At 47.3% G+C, this 20,243-nt stretch overlaps 4 protein-coding genes across 7 annotated transcripts in view; 2 read left to right on the top strand and 2 right to left on the bottom strand.

Moving 5' to 3' along the window:
* Nucleotides 1-20,243, bottom strand: part of RhoGEF64C (Rho guanine nucleotide exchange factor at 64C) — a 126,118-nt gene that overhangs the window by 104,647 nt on the left and 1,228 nt on the right. For 2 of the 4 annotated variants that reach the window (XM_033382494.1, XM_033382499.1), the window contains exons 1-2: nucleotides 5,308-5,530; nucleotides 5,138-5,169 (exon numbers count right to left, since the gene is read on the bottom strand). The exons of 1 other annotated variant lie outside the window; for it this stretch is intronic. The gene's annotated coding sequence lies outside the window, so the exon portion shown is untranslated. Of the gene's footprint in view, nucleotides 1-5,137; nucleotides 5,170-5,307; nucleotides 5,531-20,243 lie in introns of those variants that run through there. One more of the 4 variants, XM_033382495.1, reaches the window with a different exon arrangement.
* LOC4812085 (uncharacterized) lies at nucleotides 3,116-3,942 on the top strand. Its single transcript, XM_033382502.1, has one exon. It carries the CDS (start codon nucleotides 3,505-3,507, stop codon nucleotides 3,832-3,834), a length of 330 nt encoding a protein of 109 aa, XP_033238393.1. The 5' UTR covers nucleotides 3,116-3,504; the 3' UTR covers nucleotides 3,835-3,942.
* Nucleotides 16,132-16,601, bottom strand: LOC117184506 (uncharacterized). Its single transcript, XM_033382503.1, has one exon. The coding sequence runs from the start codon at nucleotides 16,485-16,487 to the stop codon at nucleotides 16,185-16,187; it is 303 nt and encodes a 100-aa protein (XP_033238394.1). The 5' UTR covers nucleotides 16,488-16,601; the 3' UTR covers nucleotides 16,132-16,184.
* LOC4812081 (uncharacterized) lies at nucleotides 18,761-20,075 on the top strand. The gene is made up of 3 exons (XM_001352621.4): nucleotides 18,761-19,082; nucleotides 19,167-19,253; nucleotides 19,315-20,075. Exons 1-3 carry the CDS (start codon nucleotides 19,051-19,053, stop codon nucleotides 19,931-19,933), a joined length of 738 nt encoding a protein of 245 aa, XP_001352657.3. The 5' UTR covers nucleotides 18,761-19,050; the 3' UTR covers nucleotides 19,934-20,075.

Below are 20,243 nucleotides of genomic sequence, written 5' to 3'. Positions count from 1 at the left end.
AACAAAAGTGGGCTCTAAGTAGAAAGTTAATTAGGCTTAAATGTGCGAGAAGTCGACGATGACGATGACGACGACGGGCGGGGGGGCAGAGGGGCGGAAGGACGGACAGACGGACGGCATTGAGTAGGAAATACTACAACAACAAAAGCAGCAACAAAAGCCAATTAAAAATTCTTATGCTTTATTTTTATTTTTTTTTGCTACTGGCTGCTTTAGCTTTTGGCTAATAATTATTTCTGGCCAAAAGCTCGGTTCGGCATCTGCTTGTTAATTAATTTTTATGCATTTCTACAAATGTTCAATCCGAAAAAGTTTTCGCGTGCAGCGAAGCGGACCCAATCAATGGCCGGCAGCGAAAACTTTCGTTTCAAGTAAATTTCACTCTTGGCCCAAAGGCAGTGGCAGTGGCAGCGGCAGTGGCAGAGGCAGCAGCATCGGGCCATCACCAACTTGGGTTGACATTAATTGGAGCCATTAAACTGTGTTCGCTAATAAGTTGGCGGCGTGCAGCATTCCACCAAAGTTTCGAAGGGCAGACCCCCCCCCCCCCCCCCCCCCCCCCTGGCTTGTTCTCGACTTTGTCCTTTACTGGCATCAGCCTCTGGGCCCCCCTGGCCGACATCTGGGTGGGAAAATCAAACCGATTAACACTTGCCGATTGTTTGCGGGGTGATATGTGGCCTTAACGACATCACAATCTGTGCCCCCAGGCCACACACACTGACGGGGCAGACATGGGGCATACCTTTTGGCTGGACGGAGAGACCTACAGAGCGATATTTGTATGGGGCTCGTAGGGCTCCTTCAATGAGGGATGTTAGAGGAAAGTTTCAGGGATCGAAAAACAACTTCAATATTGGATTTTAGACCAAAAATTATACACAATAATAGTGTGATATTTCGTTGAAATAGCTCCCTGGAATATGTCTTTTTTATGTTTAATTTATATTTTATTTACTATTTTTTTAACCTTCTTTATAACGCATTCGTAATCGTATTATTTGTGGTTTTAAACCCCACTTAAACCCGGAAAACCATCGTGTTGCCAGCCAGATGAGATCACCCATGGAGCCCAGGCCCATTGCCCAAAGTCAGACCAAACGCGGCCCAAAGGTCGCCAACGAGCCCAGGGCCAGCGGCGGCAACTAATTTAGGGCTTAACTCTAATCAAAGTTGAACAGAGACTAGAACACAAGCCGCACACACACACAGAGATTCGTGTCTGAGCGCCTCAATTGAATTGTGTGGGGGAGGGGGTAGAGGGGGGGGGGGGGGGCTTTGGGGCTGCTGCAGCATCATCAAAGCATCGAGTGGGTGCGGTGTGGTCAGTGCTAATCTACTGTGGAGCCGAGCATAACCACAATAGGGACACACTCTGTGGCTATGTGAAAGAGAAGCTGCCCTACAGTTGCCACATGCAACTGCAACTGTTGCATAGTTAAAATTTCAAAATTAATTTCATAATTTCTGTATGCTGCAGCTTTGTATTATTAACAGTTTTCAAAAGAGAGAGAGCGAGAGAGAGCGAGTGAGGAGTTGTCGTCCGAAATACAACAAAAGCTCTTTTATGTTTTTGGCCAACATTTTCCGCCTTCTGGCCAGTTTTCTCAGTTCTGCATTTTCCATTCCACCAACTCGATTCGCTTCTCTCTCTCTCTCTGTGTGTGTGTGTGTAACCGGGGTTCCTGTTCCATTTATTATTTATGTGCATTTTGATGTGGAAAGCATTTTCATGTTTTTTTCTTTATTTTCCTTTCCCTTTTTTGTTCATTTGTTTTGTTATATATTTGTGCTTCTCTTCTCTTCTCTTATATTTTTTTTGTTTTTGTTTTCTGTGGCATGTTGCATGTAGTTTTGCTAGTTGCAAATTTGTCTCTTTTTATACCCCAAAGGCCGGGGGTATATTAGCCGGAATGAAGCGAAATTCCACTGCTTGAACTGCTTGAACGCCTGGCCTCTGAGCACTGGTCAGTGCCAGAGCAATGAGCTTTTGCCAGCCGATACTGGGTATCCTGCTGTCGATTCACGAGCTCCAAAAACGGCTTCAACTGATTCTTCTATTTTTGTTTCGTTTTGTTTTGGGGCAAAGAAAAGTTTCATGTAAAAAAAGGGGAGTAGGGTGTGTGGGGGGGGAGGGCTGGTAGGGTGTTTTGCGTATTGTCATTTTGGATAACATTGTAATGCAGCTGCAACGAAAAGTTGTTTCTCTTTCTGCCATTTTTTTGGTGTTTTTGTTTTAGAGAGCTGCAAAACAGAGTTTCCACTTCACACCATTTTCCTTGTGGGTTAATTAGCAACAGTTTTTCCAGCCACTTCCCCCTTGCCCCACCCTCTCTGGCGCCTTGAGCTGAAGGGAAATCACTTGCGTACTTGCAGATACATTTGTATCCACAGCATACGCATATGACGAGAGATACTACGTGTGCAACAGCATTTGAATTTCCGCACTGCCTTGGAAAATCCAGTTCCGATTTAGCCTGCCTTAATGAGAGGCAGTGGCTGGGGCAGGGGCTGGGGCTGGGGCAGGGGCAGGGGCCGGGGCCGGGGGGCATAGATATGGCCAGACTCTTGGCCAAATGCTGATGTAATGCCACGCACTGGGCCCCCAGGCATTGCCCCCTTCCTAACGGCCCATTGTGTGTAAATTTGTTACCATTTTTTCGTCTTCTTCTGTGTGTTTTTTTTTTTTGTTATTTTGTATTGCACATAAAAGTAATTTCTAATTTGCTGGTGTTTTATTGTTTCTTTTTTTTATGGCACCGACAGGCTTATGCAACATCTGAGTGCGGCCAGCCAGCGGCGCATGCGTACGCCGTGCATCGCAGACCGTACAGTGAGCCCTGCCAGATGGCCGGGGCCCCTCGCATCGAATCGTAAAAGCATAACGGCGTTCATTAATCATGCAGGCCAGGCCAAGCCAGGCCGATGAGGCGGATGGAAGAACCAAACACACACACATACGCACACGCGCGGAAAATTGAAGCAGGGGCATACATAAGTGGCAGAGTGGCAAAAGAACCCATCGACAACTGTTGCCAATTAGCAGGCAACATGCAAAGCGCATTTGCATCTGCATCGGCAGCACCGGCAGCATGCCACAGCAGGCAGTGTCACAGCGGAAGAGAAGCAGCGCAGCGCAACGCTGGAAAATTTAATCAGTTCAAGTCGCAATGGGAGGGAGATTAGCTACAGGTAGGAGCATCGATCGACCCATCCGGCTAATTGAGCTCTCGAGTTACTTTCACTGAAGCGCCTTGCCTTCGGGTTGCGTCAATAAATTCGCCAACGGAGAAGATGTGCGTGGATCAATCTGCTACCTGCTACCTGCCACCGTGCCTTGCGCCTTGCCCCTTGTGCCTTAAAAGTCCCCTGCACACGCACTGATTGCATCATTTGGCCTCTGACAAGAGACGCAAGACGAGAGAGCATTAGAACAGCGTTTCGATTTGAATAGCAACGAGCAGAGCATCTCAGAATCCAATCCAATCGCACGGCCAGGAGACAATGTCTGAAACTGCGAGAAACAACCCAACCCGAAAAGGGGAGGAGACCGTGAGCTATGCCCTGTACTTGCACCGCCAGGAACTGGGGCGCCCCAAGCGGCGTCTGATGCGCATTGCCGGCACCAAGCTGCAACTGACAAACGAGCTCATCCTCCTGCAGCAGCGGCGTCAGTGGGCGGCCGATAGTCCCGCGGAGCTCGTCTACCAGCAGAGGAGTGCCCTCAATCGGGAGAGCATGTACCGCGACCGGCTCTGGCGCAACATGCAGCGGCAGCTCGAGAAGCAGCACCACCGCCAGCGGCTGAATCTCCAGCAAATGGGAAAGCTATAGAATATCTACACATCCGCCACAGATATGTGCATAGGTTTAGGGTTAGTCCAAGGGACTTTAAGGCAGTTTAAGTGATAAGCAATAAAGCGGCATAAATCATCAAAAGAACTCGTGTCGGAAGGCGAAAGGAAAAACGGATGCAAGGCAAAAGCCTGGCTAAAGTGTTTGACTTTTGACACTCTCTCCCCAAGGAGAGACGGTCTCCACTTTGGCAACAGCCAGGCAGGATGACCCTGCTTGTTTCGACTAAAAGATACCCTGGGAGGGAAAGAGGTTCATATTTGAACCTTGCCCTTCTTGCCCTACACACTACAGGGTATTCAAAGAGTGCCAGCACGCCACAGAAGCAGCAAAAGGAAGTGCAACAGCAGCCGTGCGGCGCAGCGCAGCGCAGCGGCAGCGGCAGCCCAAAGGTAAGCGCGCGGCAAGTTTTTTTTGTTTTTTTTTTTTCAATTTCCTGCTGCCATTACGCGTAGCATCTCGCAGCTGTTTCCCCCCACTCCCCACGCTCTTTCACTTGGCCATTGACGTTTTGCGCGCACTGTTCTAGCACCGTGGAGGAGAAGGAGGAGGAGGGGAGCCCGAGAGGAGCTTGTTGTTGTGTGTCTTCGCTCTCGCTTCTCGCTTGATTTGTCACACAGTCCCAACGGGAAAATAAACCTGTCCCCCCTCTGGGCCATGGAAAACCGGTATCACTCGGTGTACGCTTTCTTTTTGTGTCCACTGTGGGTAGAAAGGGGAAGGGGTGGGGAGGGGGGGGGGGATGACACAGCGTTGCATCTCTTCTTAGAACAGAGAGAAGCGCGCTCTCGTATTTAGTTGCAATTCCTTTGCCCACACACACACACGCATAGACTGGATCACACACAGCATCTAAAACACACACACACACACGCAGTTATTCGTCTCCCACACACATACACTTTGGTTATTTCTCTCCACTCCACCAGAGGTTTCCCTCTCGCTCTCGCACTCTCTCACACTCCTTTGCTGGTTTTTCTTCTTTACTATTCTAAGTGCAGTATCTTGCCGCGTTTCGCTTAGTTTTTGTTTTTGTTGTTTTTGTTGTTGTGGCATGTCGGTTATTTATGCGCCTTGTTGTCCCAATTCTTGAAAAATGCTACAACAAGCCTCGGTCTTGTTTCTCTCTCTCTCTCTCTCTCTCTGTCGGCCAGCCTGCCTGTGTGTCCGTGCGGTTTAGTTTCTGCACTTTAAGCGGGCTTGCCAGCTATTTTTAATAAGCACAACAGCAAAAACAAACAAAAATAAAAACAGCCTCCTTTTGCTTTTTGTTGGGACCTACCTTACACTATCCATCAGCCACGAAACGCTCCACTGGAAGAGACAGAGAGGGACCAAAAACAAAAAAACGAAGTTTTTTATTATTTGTAAGCAAAATCAATATGGAGCCTCCGCGGCACACATTTTATAGCCACCGGTGACGGCGGGCGAGAACTGACATCAATTTTATACCTTTTCAAATTGTTTTTCATAACCCATTTTCGTATAAACGTTGCCGCACTCTGTTGGGCACCAGATAGAGCACATTTTGTTTATTGTTCTTTATATTCCACTATTTTTTTTGCGCCCTTTTTGTTCTCGCAAAAAAAAAACTGTTCTGCTTCTACGCATCTTTTTTTCTCTGCTTGAACGAGGGCTGACGTGCTGGCTGATCGTTTTCAGGGCTGCGCAACGAAAGTTTTGAGGGTTTTTAAGCCTGTGACGTCATTAATCAGGGCTAAGAAAATGATGGGTATGACATGGCTAGTCAGTAACTAAGTTTGTTCTAGTTAAACTAGCAGGGTGTTTTTGTTCAAGAGTAAAAAAAAAGAGTGCAAGGAGTTAAAGAATGTAAATTTTTAATGTTCACTTATACCCCTCGACACCTCACACCTTGCCAAATGTCTTTGTAGTCCACCCCATCCTCGAACACATCATCCATGGCTGCGCTCTCTATTTTCGATGCTCCGTCTCCTTCACCCACAATTCGCTAATAGGATCCCGCTACTTGTGCTCTCCCGCGCTCTTTTGCACTCCATCTCCTTCACACTCATGCAGTTCCGCCGCTCATTTACTTGCGCTCTCCAACTCTTCTTCTTGCATTCAAGGCAAACTTTGCGCTCTCTATGATTTTTGCTAGAGCAGCCGCTGTCGCTGCTGCTGATGTATTTGCTTTTGTTTTGCACTTGGACAACCGTTACATTTTGCTCCTGCTTCTGTTTTGTTGCATTGAATTCTGCGTGTCAGCAGCGGGCGGGCGGGCGTACAACAGCAGCTGTGTTGGCCACTAAACAAAAACAACTGTAATAATAGCAACAATAATAGCAAACAAAACACACAAACACAGAGAGAGAGAGAGAGAGAGAAACAAACAACATTGTACAAATAACAACACTTTTTATTGCTGCCAATGCTAGATGGAGAGCACAAGAAGAAGAGCGGTAAAAGGGTGGCAGCCAGGGCATGGGAAATACAAGGTATGGTCCCCTAAACACCGCCAGTGAGTGACAAAAGCCTTTTAAGTGATTAACTGGAGCAACAGAGACAGCATGCAGTGCGAGCGGGAGAGTCCAATTGAGCTGCGGCAGAAATGATCACGAAAAGCGCCTCAGTTCTGCGACTGATGGCCAGAAGACGTGTCTCTCTCTATCTCTCAAAGGGCTTTCCTTTCCTTGTTTGGAATATACTTTGGGCAAGTGGTCTAGGGATAGGAAGAAGTGGCAGAACAGTTAACACAAATAAACAATTGCACTTGTGTGTGTTTGTGTGCGTGTGCGTGTGTGTGCGATGGCTGTTCTACCCGTAATTCTCTGAGCTGCTAAATCGTCTGTAAATACTTTTGTACAAGTTAACAGTTATAAATGGGCTTTTTATGAGTTGTGTTTCTATCAGTGCCTCGTGTGTGTGTGCGACAATATTTGTGCGAGCACTACACAACACTGGCCATGGTCATGGCCGCCAAAGGAGGGGGGGGTCTGGTCTGCCCCATATCAAATAAATGGATATTTGATGCCACTGCCGCTGATAGTGGAATCGAGTTGCTGCTTGTGTTACTGTTACTGTTACTGCCACAGCCACTGCATCACTGCTTGAGCTCCACATTTTTCATGTTGCCAGCATTCAGACAACGCTTAGAAAGTCACTTGAGGGATATGGACAACAGCTACAAACCAACACAAACACTTTGCTTATGTCTGTCTCTCTGTCCGTCAGTCCGTCAGTCAAGTGAAATCGTATGCCGTATGCCGTATGCCGTATGCCGCCTGCTGCAGCCAGCTCTGGCCCCCTGCCACAGCTCCAACTTCCAATCGCAATACCAAACTCCAGCTACAACTCGATGTCTGCTCGTTGTCTGGCCAAGTGGCAAGCAGTTATTGTTACGATTTATGGCATACGCACAACAGATGAACAGACCCGACCAGCCCCAGTCCCAGTCCCAGTCCCAGTCCCCCCCCCAACCACAGCACAACACCATTCCAGAGACAACACAGTGGCGAAGCTCTAAAACTGGTGCCAGATTAGGATTAGAATAAGGATCGAATGGAGAGATTTGAGGCCAGTGAAAGCAGGGCTGAAGGCTGAAGAAGATCTAGGAAGGGGATATGAAGAGGATACCTTATGTAGAGCTATTCAAATAATGGTCTTTCCTTTCCTTTTTCCTTCTTCCCATTCAATTCAGTTCAGTTTTTCTTGGGAAAGTACCCACTGTCCAGCCATTTTCATCCGTTTTCAGTTTGTTCATTGGGGGATTTTCTATTGATTTTCTTGCTGCTGCTGCTGCTGCTGCTGGTGGTGTTTTCTATTTGCTGTTGTTGATTTGCCACACGTCCATAATAATGCTAAGAAATGGAAATCATAAAAGTCAACAATCATCCACGTTGGCCATGACCAGATTACAGCCAACAGTGGGTGGGGATGGGGGCGGTGAGGGGGGGGTGTGCACTGAACAGTTAGTTGCAGCTTGAATTTGCACCGGCATCATTAGGAAAATTTGTGCGCTTTCGTCAAAAGAAATCAACCTGCCACAACAGAAACACCATAATAATGATGTTGATGCTGCATTTTGTGGCAGAGCGCGCTGTATCGTTAGGCCAGGTGAAAGATGTGCCAGGAGTTGCCCCTTGGAGACCATGGGCTGCCCACCAACAGTGTGACATTCGGCAAAATGCTCGACATTAATCTTAGTTGGTGGGGGGTGCTGCGGGGGGGTTGATTATCCCCCCCACCATGTTGCACTTTGGTGAGCAATTTTCGCGTTTTGTTGTTGTTTTGTGTTCGACAGTGAAAGTAAAAACTGCCAACACAAAACTCTATGCATGCATAAACATGTTCAGACATGATGACAGCCACACGACGCCATGCCACGCCATGCCATGCCACGCCGCGCCGCGCCACGCCACGCCATGACACGCCCTTAGCCCATTTGCATGACAGAAATCAAAGCTGAAACAAAAGTAATGCAAGATTAAATGCCAAAAAACAATCAACAGCAGGGGACACACAGAGAGAGAGACGCAGAGAGAGAGAGAGAGAGGGAGAGAGAGGGAGAGACACTGCCCTACAAACAAAAACAAAAACAAAAGTCAAAACCAATATTTATTATTACACAGCAATGCAATGCGAATTTTCATTTTTGTGTTAATATTCTCTTACGTGTGTGTGTGTGTGTGTGTGTGTGTGTGTATCCGTATACCCTTACACCATAACGGTTATAAGCCGATACACCCATGAGCTTTGTCTTAAATATCACCAGGGGTGGGCCATTACCCCCCATAAATAGTGGAGGAGGAGTATCGAGGACATTCCCGAAGTTCATCTAAACATATTTTGGTCAAGAGATGGAAATTTTGGGCTTGTATTCGTGTTGAGAAAAGCGCTTAAAACTAAGATGGATTCCCATTTTAAATATGTTTTTTTGGGGCTCCTTGGATAGAGCATCAAATGCCTTGCTCTGCCCCCAAAATGGACCGTTTTTGGGTGGTAAATTTGTGCTCTTATTTTCCAGCGAATTGTTGGCTTTTCAATTTGTTTTAAAATACAATAAAAGTGCATTTTGCATTTTGCATTTACATTTTGTCTGCCATGCATTGATTGAATGCATCGCATAGTGTCGGTTTTTTATTTTTATTTTTTATTTTTGTTGCACCCCCAACAATCCAACGCTTTTGCGTATTGACATGAACATTTTTAATTATATTTTACGTCAATTGTACAACGCTTGGAGCACAACGGAGCGGTGCAGGAGTGGACAGGACGGGACAGGACACGACAGGATGGAGAGGAACGAAACGGCAACAGGCGAGAAAACAAGAAAAATATTTTTGGTTTAATTAATTGTTGTTGTGTGTGTGTGTGTGTGTGGCAATGACTCGCTGCCACACAGTGAAAGAGCATGATTTTGTGCATCGTTAAATGTTAAATCGAATGTGAAAGGGATAATGATTGAGGGGTGGGGGTGGTAGGGGTGGAGTGGGCGACTAACAAAGGCAATTGCCGGGTTTCCCTTTCGTATTTCCACTGTTTGCCTGTTGTTTTTTTTTTTTGCAAAAGGTTCATTAAGCCTATTCGCGGCAGTCACATTAATTGTTTCGTGGACCTTTCAACATTTGGTGGTGCCTGGCGACGCCCAAAGACGGGGAAGGGGGGCGGGGGGGGCCGCGAGTCATTTGGCGTGGGGATTTCGCAAAAAAGATTGCCGCGATGCAAATTAGCCTGAGGCAATACACAGCCAAACGATTGTGTGTGCCACCATTGTTGCCGCCAGTGGAAAATTTATTGAACTTACATCATAGCCGGCGGCGCATCGGGAATGCTCCTACAGAGCCATGCCCAACAGCCACTGACACTTTGGCCACTCTTCCATGACATTCTTGAGTGCATCTCTAGAAGAATGGCTGTGGGGCGGAGAGGGGAGCGGAAGAAGCGTTACAAGTTAATAAAAGAAGCTTGGACATGGCCCTACTCTGGTCCGGGGGAGGGGGCAGGGGGCGGAGATCGAAGGGGCACGAAGTGGTGGTCGTTAGCTTTGGAGTCTTCATAAATTTGTACTTGAGCGGCCAAGTGTGACGAACGAGATTACTGAAATCTTCTGGAGCAGATCCATTTTTCATAGCCGACAACTTTGCGAGATGGAAAGAGCGAGAGAGAGAGACAGAGAGAGACAGAGAGCAGCGCATAGAGTTGTCTCTCACATAGATACAATTCTATCTGCTGGATATATTATCTGTGTCTCTCTTTACTCGTGTGTGTGTGTGTGTGTGTGTCTGTCTGAGTGAGTGCAACAAATTGCTTTTGCCATAGCCACTTGCTGTCATAATAGTTGTTGCTGCCTCTGCCTCTGCCGCTGCCTCTGCCGCTGCCGCTGCCACTGCTGCTGCCTTTGTACCTTTTTCTATTGTTGCTGTGCTCTAGTTATGGCTGCTGCTGCTGCTGCTGCTGTTGCTTTTGCCCCGGTAATCGGACATCAAAATGCGAAAATGATATGCCCCCCTCCCCAGGGGCGGGGGCACGGCACTCATTGTTGACCAATAATGAACAGTAGAATCTATTGTATTATGATACCTCCGGTGCAAGTGGGATGGAGGGATATATTGTATTCTTGTGGAATGTGTTTTACACATCCAAGGATACAATTTATCATAAAGCAAAGTTCAGCAAAGTTTTCTCTGTTCCAAGCATCCCGATCTAAACGATTCGATCTAGGAGTCTGCTCGGGATAGAGGGGTACCAAATGTACACATAATATGTAGCTGTGTGGCCTTTATTTGGTAGAATGGTTTCCATAAGTATTGTCTATCTATGTAAGAAAAATCATCGAGATTGGTCAACTATAACTCTAAGATTTCGATAAATATTCGTTACTCTTAACTATACATGCCTCTTTCCGAAAACCCAGCGAGGGCACACCCAAAACAATTCCATAAACTTTGTAATTATTATCGCAAAATCAACTTTAGAAGCAACTTTCGCTTAAAGACCCGCGAGAATTAATTCACTCGATGGCGATAGCCTGAAAGGCTTCCCTGAGAGAGGGCACGCTCTGTTGCGCTCTCTCGCTCGCTCTTTCGGTGTGACGGTGCCATCGAATGTCTGCACAATTCTTGCACAATCGAAGAAACATAAATTATCAGGCTACAAACAAAAAATTATAACAAAAACCGGGAGGGGGGGAGAAAAAAAAACAAATAAATATTTATGCCAAAAACCGAACGAACTGTGAAACAAAGAGCAATTGTCGCATGAAACAAAGTCTCACGTAACTGCCATAAATATGGCAGAGAGAGAGAGAGAGGGACAGCAAAGAGCGAGGTGAACATTGCGTATGAGTTATATTTTGTGCTCCCTCCACACCACACCACACAATCGAACTGTTTATCATTTGAGGGCGAAACAATGCAAATGCACGAGCAGGAAAGAGCGAGGTTAAGACTCCTGCTCACACATCAGACATCACACCCTCGCCATTCCAATACTTTAGCACTCCAGCAATCCGCACGCTCTCTCCCTTCGTTTGTTTGTGTGTTGTAATGCAATGCGCGCGAATAACAGAGCGAGACGGCAACAAGCAGGAGCATCGGCAGCAGAAGCAGCAGCAGCGGCAAACAACCGCAACAATAAATAAACTGTAACATATGCAAATGATGATGAGAAGCATTTCGATATAGTCGCTGGCTGTCTCTGCCGTTGTCGCTGCTTCTGTTTCTGCTTAAGCTCTTTAGCTCTGCCTCTGCCTCTGCTCTACCGCTGCTGCTGTGCCTGACTCTGCTCTACCTCTGCTGCTGTGCCTGCCTCTGCTCTACCGCTGCCGCTGTGCCTGCCTCTGCTCTACCGCTGCTGCTGTGCCTGCTTCTGCCCTACCGCTGCTGCTGCGCCTGCCTCTGCCCCACCGCTGCTGCTGCGCCTGCCTCTGCCCTACCGCTGCTGCTGTATTTGCTCTCTCAGCTCTGCTCTCCTCTGCTTTAGCTCTGCTGTTGCTGTCCTCTGCTGCGTCGACTGCTGCTTTACCAATGTTGCTGAGTTTTGCTCTCCTCTGCTGCTGCTGCTGCTGCGGCTGCTGCTCTGCCTCTGCCCAACATGCGATGCGGCTTCTGACTCTGCTGATGACTGCTGTCTTTGGGCGTCAAATGAATATGCAAAAGCGAACAGGTGATACACACCGATACATATGTATGTATGTGTGTATGCATGGATGTGCAAAGGTGAAGTTGGAGTGTTACAAAGAATTGGTAAAAATCCTCGACGGTGGCTGTTGCCGACAGCAGATAACCCACAAAAGCCGCCACAGCAACAACAGAAGCATCGGGAGTAAAGTACATACCCGCATAGTGGCACCTGCCTAAAAGAAACCTTCGGTTTTCTTCGATTCTAGCAATTTTCAAAACTCGAATCTCCACCCAAGTGGAACTCAAAGCCTAATCAATGGCCACTTTTCAATCCCTATTGATGGTGCCTCTTACACAAATACCACTGTACACGCACACGCACACGCACACGCACACGTAACTGTTACAATTTCAATCTCGTTGGGTTTATCGTGCCGCTGCTCCCCTCCCCCCTCTCATCCGCCCAACACACAAACACGGCCGCAACAGCAGCCATAAAACAAAAAGTGTGTGGGGCAGGGGGAGGGCAGGGGGGGAAGTTCAGGGAACGACAAACAGCAGCTACAAGCACGTCAACAACATGCGGCGACAACAGCGGCGGCAACAGCTTCAACTGCAGCAAACGGCAGAGGCAGCAGGCAGCAGGCGGCAGCGGAAAGCGGCAGGCGGCAGCGGAAGGCGGCAGGCGGCAAGTCAATTGTACAATTCCCAGGCAGCACCCACACACACACACACACACCGAAAGGGAGAGAGAGAGGGAGGAAAAGACACATGGAAAGCAAAACAAAAAAAAAAAGTTTTTTTTAATAAAATTAAATTTAATGCTGGCAAATGCTCGACGCCCGACTCTCGACATTCGTTCAGTTTCATTTTTGCAGCAAATTGCATTACAGACAACCACCCACCCACCCACCCACCCACCCACCCACCCACCCAGCCAGCCAGCCAGCCGACCCACCCAGAGGCCGAGGGAGCGAGGGAGCGAGGGAGAGACGCTGGAAGGCAGCACCAGCAACAAAAACCACAAATGCAAATGAGCCACAAATGCAATGCACATGCATAAAAAATGAAAACGGTTAAATTGCTCCCAGCAATGCACCGAAAGAGAGTCCAGGCAGAGCAGAGGGCAAAGACAGCAGAGGCCAGGCCAAGAAGAGCGGGTGGAGACTATGGGATTCTGTGTTCTCAGAGTATACCCTTCAGTCTTCAAGTCTTCGGGCAGCCAGGCGAAGGGTATGCCAGGCTTCGGCCATGCCTGCCATTGTATCTCTTTGTTGCGGGGGCACCCCCAAAAGTATCCATAAGTTACGCTCGCTCCGAACGACATTTCTCGTTGTTGCGGTCCTCACGAAAAATATGATTAAATATTGTAAATGCCAAAAGTTATAAAAGGCGGCGCACTGGGGCCACTAGCTACCCCCCTCCTCCCCCCGCCCCGCCCCACTAGAAACATGCAGACAATTCCAATTCCAGTTTCAGTTCCAGTTCAGGCCACGTCAACGGGCAAGGCGGCAAGCGCTTACGCCCACAGCAGAGCACAGCACAGCACGGAAAAGTGCAATGGCCACACCTTGCCACAGCCACAGCCACAGCCACACTAGGAGTCACAGGGGGGCATCAGGTTGCAGCAACTTGAGAAGGATAATTGGCAACAGGCACAGGCACACATCTCTGCTTCGATAGCCTTCTTTCCCTTTCCCCATGAGGCATCAATAGAGCTTTTCCCCACTAAGAACATTCCTCTGACAGCTCTGGTCCTGGCAGCTTACTATTATTATGGCACCCACTATTATGATCTACTTTCTAAAAATAGCCCTACTTTTGGTTGGACAACCAATCACGGATTCTGTCACCTGTTTTTCCCGCGACTGGGGGCGGACGGGGGGGGAGGTGGCTAAAAAGAGTGTGCATATTTTAATTATAACAAGTTTCGCGCTATGGAAATTCAAAGGGGGTGGGGCGGGGGGGGAGATACAAAGATCCGAACGAACGAGTCATACCAAATATAAGCAAACGACGAAAGACACGGCTTAAAAAAAATAAAGTAATTGTGGCTAAATGTCAAAAGCGACAATTGTTGCTATAGTTGTGGTCGGTTGGTCGGTTGGTCGGTCGTGTTATGGCCGGGCAAAGTGAACGGTACAAGCTGAACACAGGCCCCAACAGCCAGTAGATGGAGGAGGAGGAGGAGGAGGCTGGGTCTTAGTGGGTTGTTGGAGGACTGACAGCCACGGACTGACCACAAGATGGTGTGTGTCATGGGTATCCGAGCAGGTCTAAGCATGCTAATTATGCGTTAATAAGCACTCGCACTCGCACTCGTATCTAACGGGGCGTACTCCATGGGGGGGATTGACTGTGCTGCCGTGCTGCCGTGGTGCTGTATCTGAGATAATTTCTCGGCTACAATTTGCCCCATTCTTAGTCGTTGACGTCGTCTCGTGTCACCTCGAGACTGGCGACGCCAAGAATTATTGCGAAATTCTATGGGGTGGGCAGGGGGGCAGTGGGGGGGGGGACTGCCTCGGGTTCTCTTTTTGGCTTTAATTATGAACAATCAGACAGACAGTGTTCTTCGGAGCTCTTTTTGTTGCTCCTTTTTGTGCATGTCAATCAAAAGAGCTCAAAGTCGTGATTTGATGATTTTCCTATGCGCCACATTTGTGTTGTAGTAGGCTTTTGTTGTAGTCTTTTGTTGTTGCTGTTCAGGTCAGGCCACACACAAAAACCATTTGTCAAGTAGAACAGTAACCTCAGGTCCGTCTGTCCGTCCGTCTGTCCATCCGTCTGTCTGCTGTCTACGGCTCTAAGCCTGCCTGTCCTTCAAAGCACGGCACGGCGGCAAAAACAATGAATTATTGAAGCCAAAAGATTGAGATTCGACGAGAGAAACAACAACGAATTCCAATCAAAACATCAAGAGTGAAAGAGAGGGGGGCGGCTTTTCCAGGGGTTAAACAAGTTTAAGAGCTTGGATCTTGTATTTTTGGGGGATTTATTGATTTAGAAAATATTGAACATGTTTGGTTGGAATAGTTTTAAGGGCGGAAAAGCCAGGTGTTCAAACAGCCAAACGACAAATGGAAATGGGTTCCGATTGGAACCGGATTCAGTACCCAAATAGCTTAGATCCTGCTTTATCCTTCTGCATTTTCGGCTTCCTTTATTTAAGGGGGAGTTATGGCATAATTCCTGATGAAAACTATTCAGTGTTTATAAATAATAAGAACTCTCATTAAATGGAACAAACGATACGATTACCGTTTAAATCCAGCCCCATAAAGCATTTCCCTTTTGTTGTGGGGCTTCATATATGGGCATATGCACATGATATATGGAAGTACATATGTAAGACTGAAACATGAATGATCGTTGGGGCAATTATTTCGACAGCTGGCGCCAAACGACATCCAAAGTGTATCTACGGATATAGGTGGGTGGGTTGGGGCTGGGGGCTTGGGGGGTGGGCTGTGTTTTATTACAACCTTCTTGGAGTCACATAAATCGAACAGTGTCACGAAATAAATTTCAGACCCAGATCCAGAGCGAGAGCCCCCCTCGAATGGTTTTCAAGCTGTTGACTGGCTGATTTTTATTTATTTCGTTAGAGTTTTTAGCCAAAGTTGCTAACTTTTTTTTTTCGCTCCCCCGCACAGAGCCACACCACCCCTCGCCGCCTCCTCCGTCTGGGCAGAGCCGAGCTTTTGGATCTGGCCTGGTCTTTGGTTTCTTGGCTCTTTCGACTGGCTTTTTGGCTAATTTATGCAGCGAACCAGTTTCGTTTGGCTTTCAGTGTCAGAGGGAAGCAGTGGCAACAGCAACAACAGCAACAACACCAACAAAATGTATACAACAAATTAAATTTTTATTAAAACATTGGCATTTTGAGTAGCGCTTTTTGTCGTTGTTGTCGTTGTTGTTGTTGCCTTTTGTTAATTGCATTTGCAATTTCTAATTAAGTTGGTGGCCGAAAAAAAAGCCAAACACACAACTGGTTAACGTCCCCGTCCGGGTGGAGGTTCAGAGGTCTCTACGATCGGGTAACCCTCTCTATAGAGCGCTCGGTGTGCCGTTAGCCAATGCAAAAACCGACAAGCTCTGGTCTGAATCAGCTACCAGTTTTTGTTTTCGAACAAGTTTCCAAGGCGGTTTCAATGCAAAAATAAAACTTATCAAATATATCTTTATTTACACACACATACATATATATACAATAAATCAATCGAGTGGATGGAATGGCTTCTATTTCTAATGTTGCCCCGCGGACTGTGGACTGTGCTGCTGCTGCTGTCTCTGCCGCTTGGCCTCTTTGCTCATTTTGGAGACATTGTGGCGAAGTTTCCGCTTGAACAGCAGCTCTCGATTGACCGCCTTGAGGTCATCCATGCTGCAGGTCTTCAGATTGCGGACCGTCTTCGAGATGAGCTCGTCGGTGATCTCGATCTTGGTGCGGGACAGCCTCAGCTGGCGGGCATTGCGACGCGCCAGCTCGGCCCGGTACAGGAACAGATGATAGGTGACGGTGGGCCTGTACAGTCTGTCGTGGTCCATTGCGTTCTGGCCGAGTTTGCTGCTAGCTCAAAGTCAAGTGAAAGTGGGGTAACCGCTCGCCTGGGCTGCGCTGCGCCGACTGATGGCTGTGTGGCAGGGGACACGGGCTTATATCTGGGGCAGGGCTACCTGTTATCAAGGGAAGGGGCTGCGGTTGGTACCTGTCTCTCTCTCCCTCTCTGTCAATATTTGTGCAAAAATATTTCATGTCCTAATCCCCCGGCCTAATCCCCCATATTGGATGTTTAAAGGCTTAACCTTTGGTTTACCATACCATTATTATGCATTAGTTACGGAGACCCAAAGATTTTGCCTCTGTGGCAGGAACGTGCATGTCGGTGGGAAAGTTCTGGAACCGCATTTCGATGGAAGTAAACCAATAGAAAGCCCCAAACATGGGACCTACAAGAACTCACATTTGCATCCCACATAAGAACGAAGGAGAAAACCTTTCCCTAACAACCGTGCGACTATTCCACAGAATTCTCTCGTGTTCTAGGGGGCATACATCGCCTCTGCCCATCCAGCAGCACCTGAGTGACATCTCCATCCACGTAAAGTACGTACTGTGCTGTTGCATGTTTCCATGGGAACCGAAGAGATGGAGAGATACAGAGATACAGAGAGAGAGAGCGAGAGAGAGAGAGATAAATATGTATGACATATCTTCCATGGTAGCTGCATCATTAGCATAAACGCAGAGGGTAGTGGCAAGACAGTGGGAGGACAGAGAGCCAGTCACTTCCAGGTAATTCATTAAAAATATGTGTCATAATGAAATACACATATGGAAGGGAGAGTACTCGCGGGGCCAGGTCACCGAGTGTCGCATAATCCTTTTATAATTACACTTAGTAGCTGCAAATGTAGCGAAAACAAAAGGAGCTCGAAGCCGGATTAGGAACCTTTGGGAAAGACCACACGCCGGGATTAAGCGAATGCGGTGCATCACCGTTTTATGGCGCTCCTCAAGGGTCTGCGGCTGAGCCTATTACAAGCTGAAGAGTCTCCTCGAGGGCCCGCTGGGTCAGGTAGCTAAGGTCAAAGCCGTGGCCCAGAGGCTATCGGCCATGCGGGTTGTTAGCCATTTGCTGGTTTTGACAGCCCGTCGACAGCTTCCAATTCAACGCGCTCAATGAACAGAAGAGAGATGTGGTCATTGGAATCTGGAAAATGGAAATGGAGCTGCGGCTGCGGCTGCAACTGGGATTGGGATTGGGCTTGGGCTTGGATTTGTGGTGGGGGGGGGGGCCAAGAGGCCTTTGGGCCTTGTTCCGCGCCAGACAGCTTTAATGATGGCATCAGCAACATCGTGGCATTTAGCACCGAAACAGAGCATTGCATCATCCGAAGAATTACCATAAACGAGAGACACCGAATGAAACTTTCACTGGTCATTGTTATTATTGCTATCAACATTATGGTTAGCATTATTATTATTGCCACTTATTATCATTCTTTTTGTGCAGCAGCAGCCAGGCAAAAGATTCATAAATTATCTTTTACTTAAAACCCTCCCGCTTTTCACTTTCCTTTTGGCCCACAAATGTATATATATATTTAGGCCATAATTAAGTAGAAATTAACTCGAATCGGTGCCGGTCCCGGTCCCGGGCCCGGGCCCGGCCGCGTGTCAATTACATTAAGTGAAATTACAATTACATGAAAAGCATTTTTAAAACCCCATTCTAACCCACATTAAAATGGGGGCTTTTCTTTTCTCTGGGGCGGGGGGCGGGGGGTGGTCGCAAGGTCACAATTTGTGAGTCGGGGTCCGGCCCAGACATTCGTTTCATAAATAAATATTTAACACGCAGTCGGAGAGTCCTGCTGGGTTTATATATTTATCACTTGAAGGAAATTCATTACGGAAAAGTGGTTTTCAAACGGAATTTATTTGCACAATTTTGTGGCTAAAACTGTGGCAGGTTTAAGGGGAAATATACTAGAAATACCAATGGCCTACAAATCCATAAAAATTTTAGGCTGCAAGGAAGAGAGAAGGACCCTGTCTGGCTGTTTGAACACCTGGCCTTTCAACACTATTGAGTCCCACAGCAAGCAGCTTTTGAGTGCCACCTAAACTTATTTTTTATTCGTAAATAAAAATCTTGTAATTAATGTGTTTTAATGAAGAAATATTACATCAGATCATATATGTATGTATGGATTGATGTATTATATAACAGATTTACATATTTATGGAGCACTGCCAAATTTTGTAGGCACCACTTAGGAATCTTTGTGTCAATTGTCAAATATATTTTTCCCTTTACGGGCATTAACATCAATCGATTTTGTGGAAGATTATAGAAATAAAATTCGTTTTTTATTTTCCAACATCTGCGTATAAGGAAATCGGTTATAATAGTTTTAAAACATTTAAAAACAGCCCAACATTCATTGATAAATTTCGTATGTCCATGCGGTGTTCGGTGGCTAGTTAATCTGTGCGATAGAAAATTTCCGTTTGGCCACTTAGTCGCCGTTTAAGCCAAGTCTTAAGTCTAGTGGGCTTAGCCGGTACCCTTGCAACATAGTGAGGCGAAAGGTCAAGCCATAAATGCTGGAAGAGGGAGACAAGGAAACATTGAGGTAAGGCAACATTCGCCAGAAACGTCAAACATTTGATAACTTTATTACGGATCCGGATCAACAACTGGCAACAAAAACTTACAGAGAGAACGAGGGGGGTTTTACCCGTGCGAACAGAATTCAGGTAATCATGCAGGTCGCCAGGTCAAAGGACATGTGCCAGGTCAACAGGTAGGCTAAGCGCCCCAGATATAAATAATCCTGGTAAAGTACAACAGGACATCATTCACAGCTCAAACTGCCTAGCAGACACAGCACCAGAAGCCGAGCCAGAACCAGCCCAAGTCACAGCCACAACAGCACCAGACGAAGAGGCAGAACCAGAGCCAGAACCAGAAGCAGAACCAGTACCATATCCACGCCGTCGTCGCGCTCCGATCCGTAACGCGGATCCCCACAGGCTCAATCAATTTAAACAGAAACTCCTTGAAATGGAGAGCCAACAGCAGCAGCGCAACAATCGTCGTGGCGCCCGCCCCAGTGTGGGATATCTGCTGTTCCAGTACCAGAGCGAGCTGACCCGCCGCCATGCGGAGCCCACGCGGCTCTCCCGCACCAAGATCCACATCATTGATGGCCTGGTGTCGCACACCATACGCCACCTGAAGAACTGCAGCGTGGAGGAGCTGCAGGCCTGCAAGCGGGAGCTGGTCTACAAGGAGCAGCTCCGGGATCAGCTCAAGTGGAGCATGAAGAGGCGCCGCATGGCCACCACCAGAAGCAGCAGCGGCAGCAGGGGCAGCTCCCCAGCTCCGATGGCAAAGTCCCCAAGGACACCGCCCAAGCCGCGTCCCCAAGGCGAGGACCAGACCTCAAAGGTGTCCCTCTTTGGACCCGAGATCTTTGTCTAGAGATCTTTATGGAGTTCCTTACATTTTTTTTTTTAGTACTTAAGTTTCCTTAGTTCAATTAATGATTGACCTTAATTGTTGACGATTAAAAATCAAAGAAAATGATGTTGAATAAAACCACAAAAAAACAAACAAAAACAAAATCACAAAAAAAAGATACTCTTTCAATAACTCTTTTGGCAATTACACAAAAATGTCAATTGTCGGTTGGTTTGTTGTAGGAGTGGAAATTCCTGTTCTGTAAGCCTGTTTTTTTTTTTGGCCAGGGCTAAAATTTGTGCCGAACCGCGATTCGGATGGCTAGCAAAAT

This window comes from Drosophila pseudoobscura, chromosome X (assembly GCF_009870125.1).
Source record: "Drosophila pseudoobscura strain MV-25-SWS-2005 chromosome X, UCI_Dpse_MV25, whole genome shotgun sequence".
Taxonomy (NCBI): Eukaryota; Metazoa; Arthropoda; class Insecta; order Diptera; family Drosophilidae; genus Drosophila; species Drosophila pseudoobscura.
This window is presented reverse-complemented; position numbering and strand designations above follow the sequence as displayed.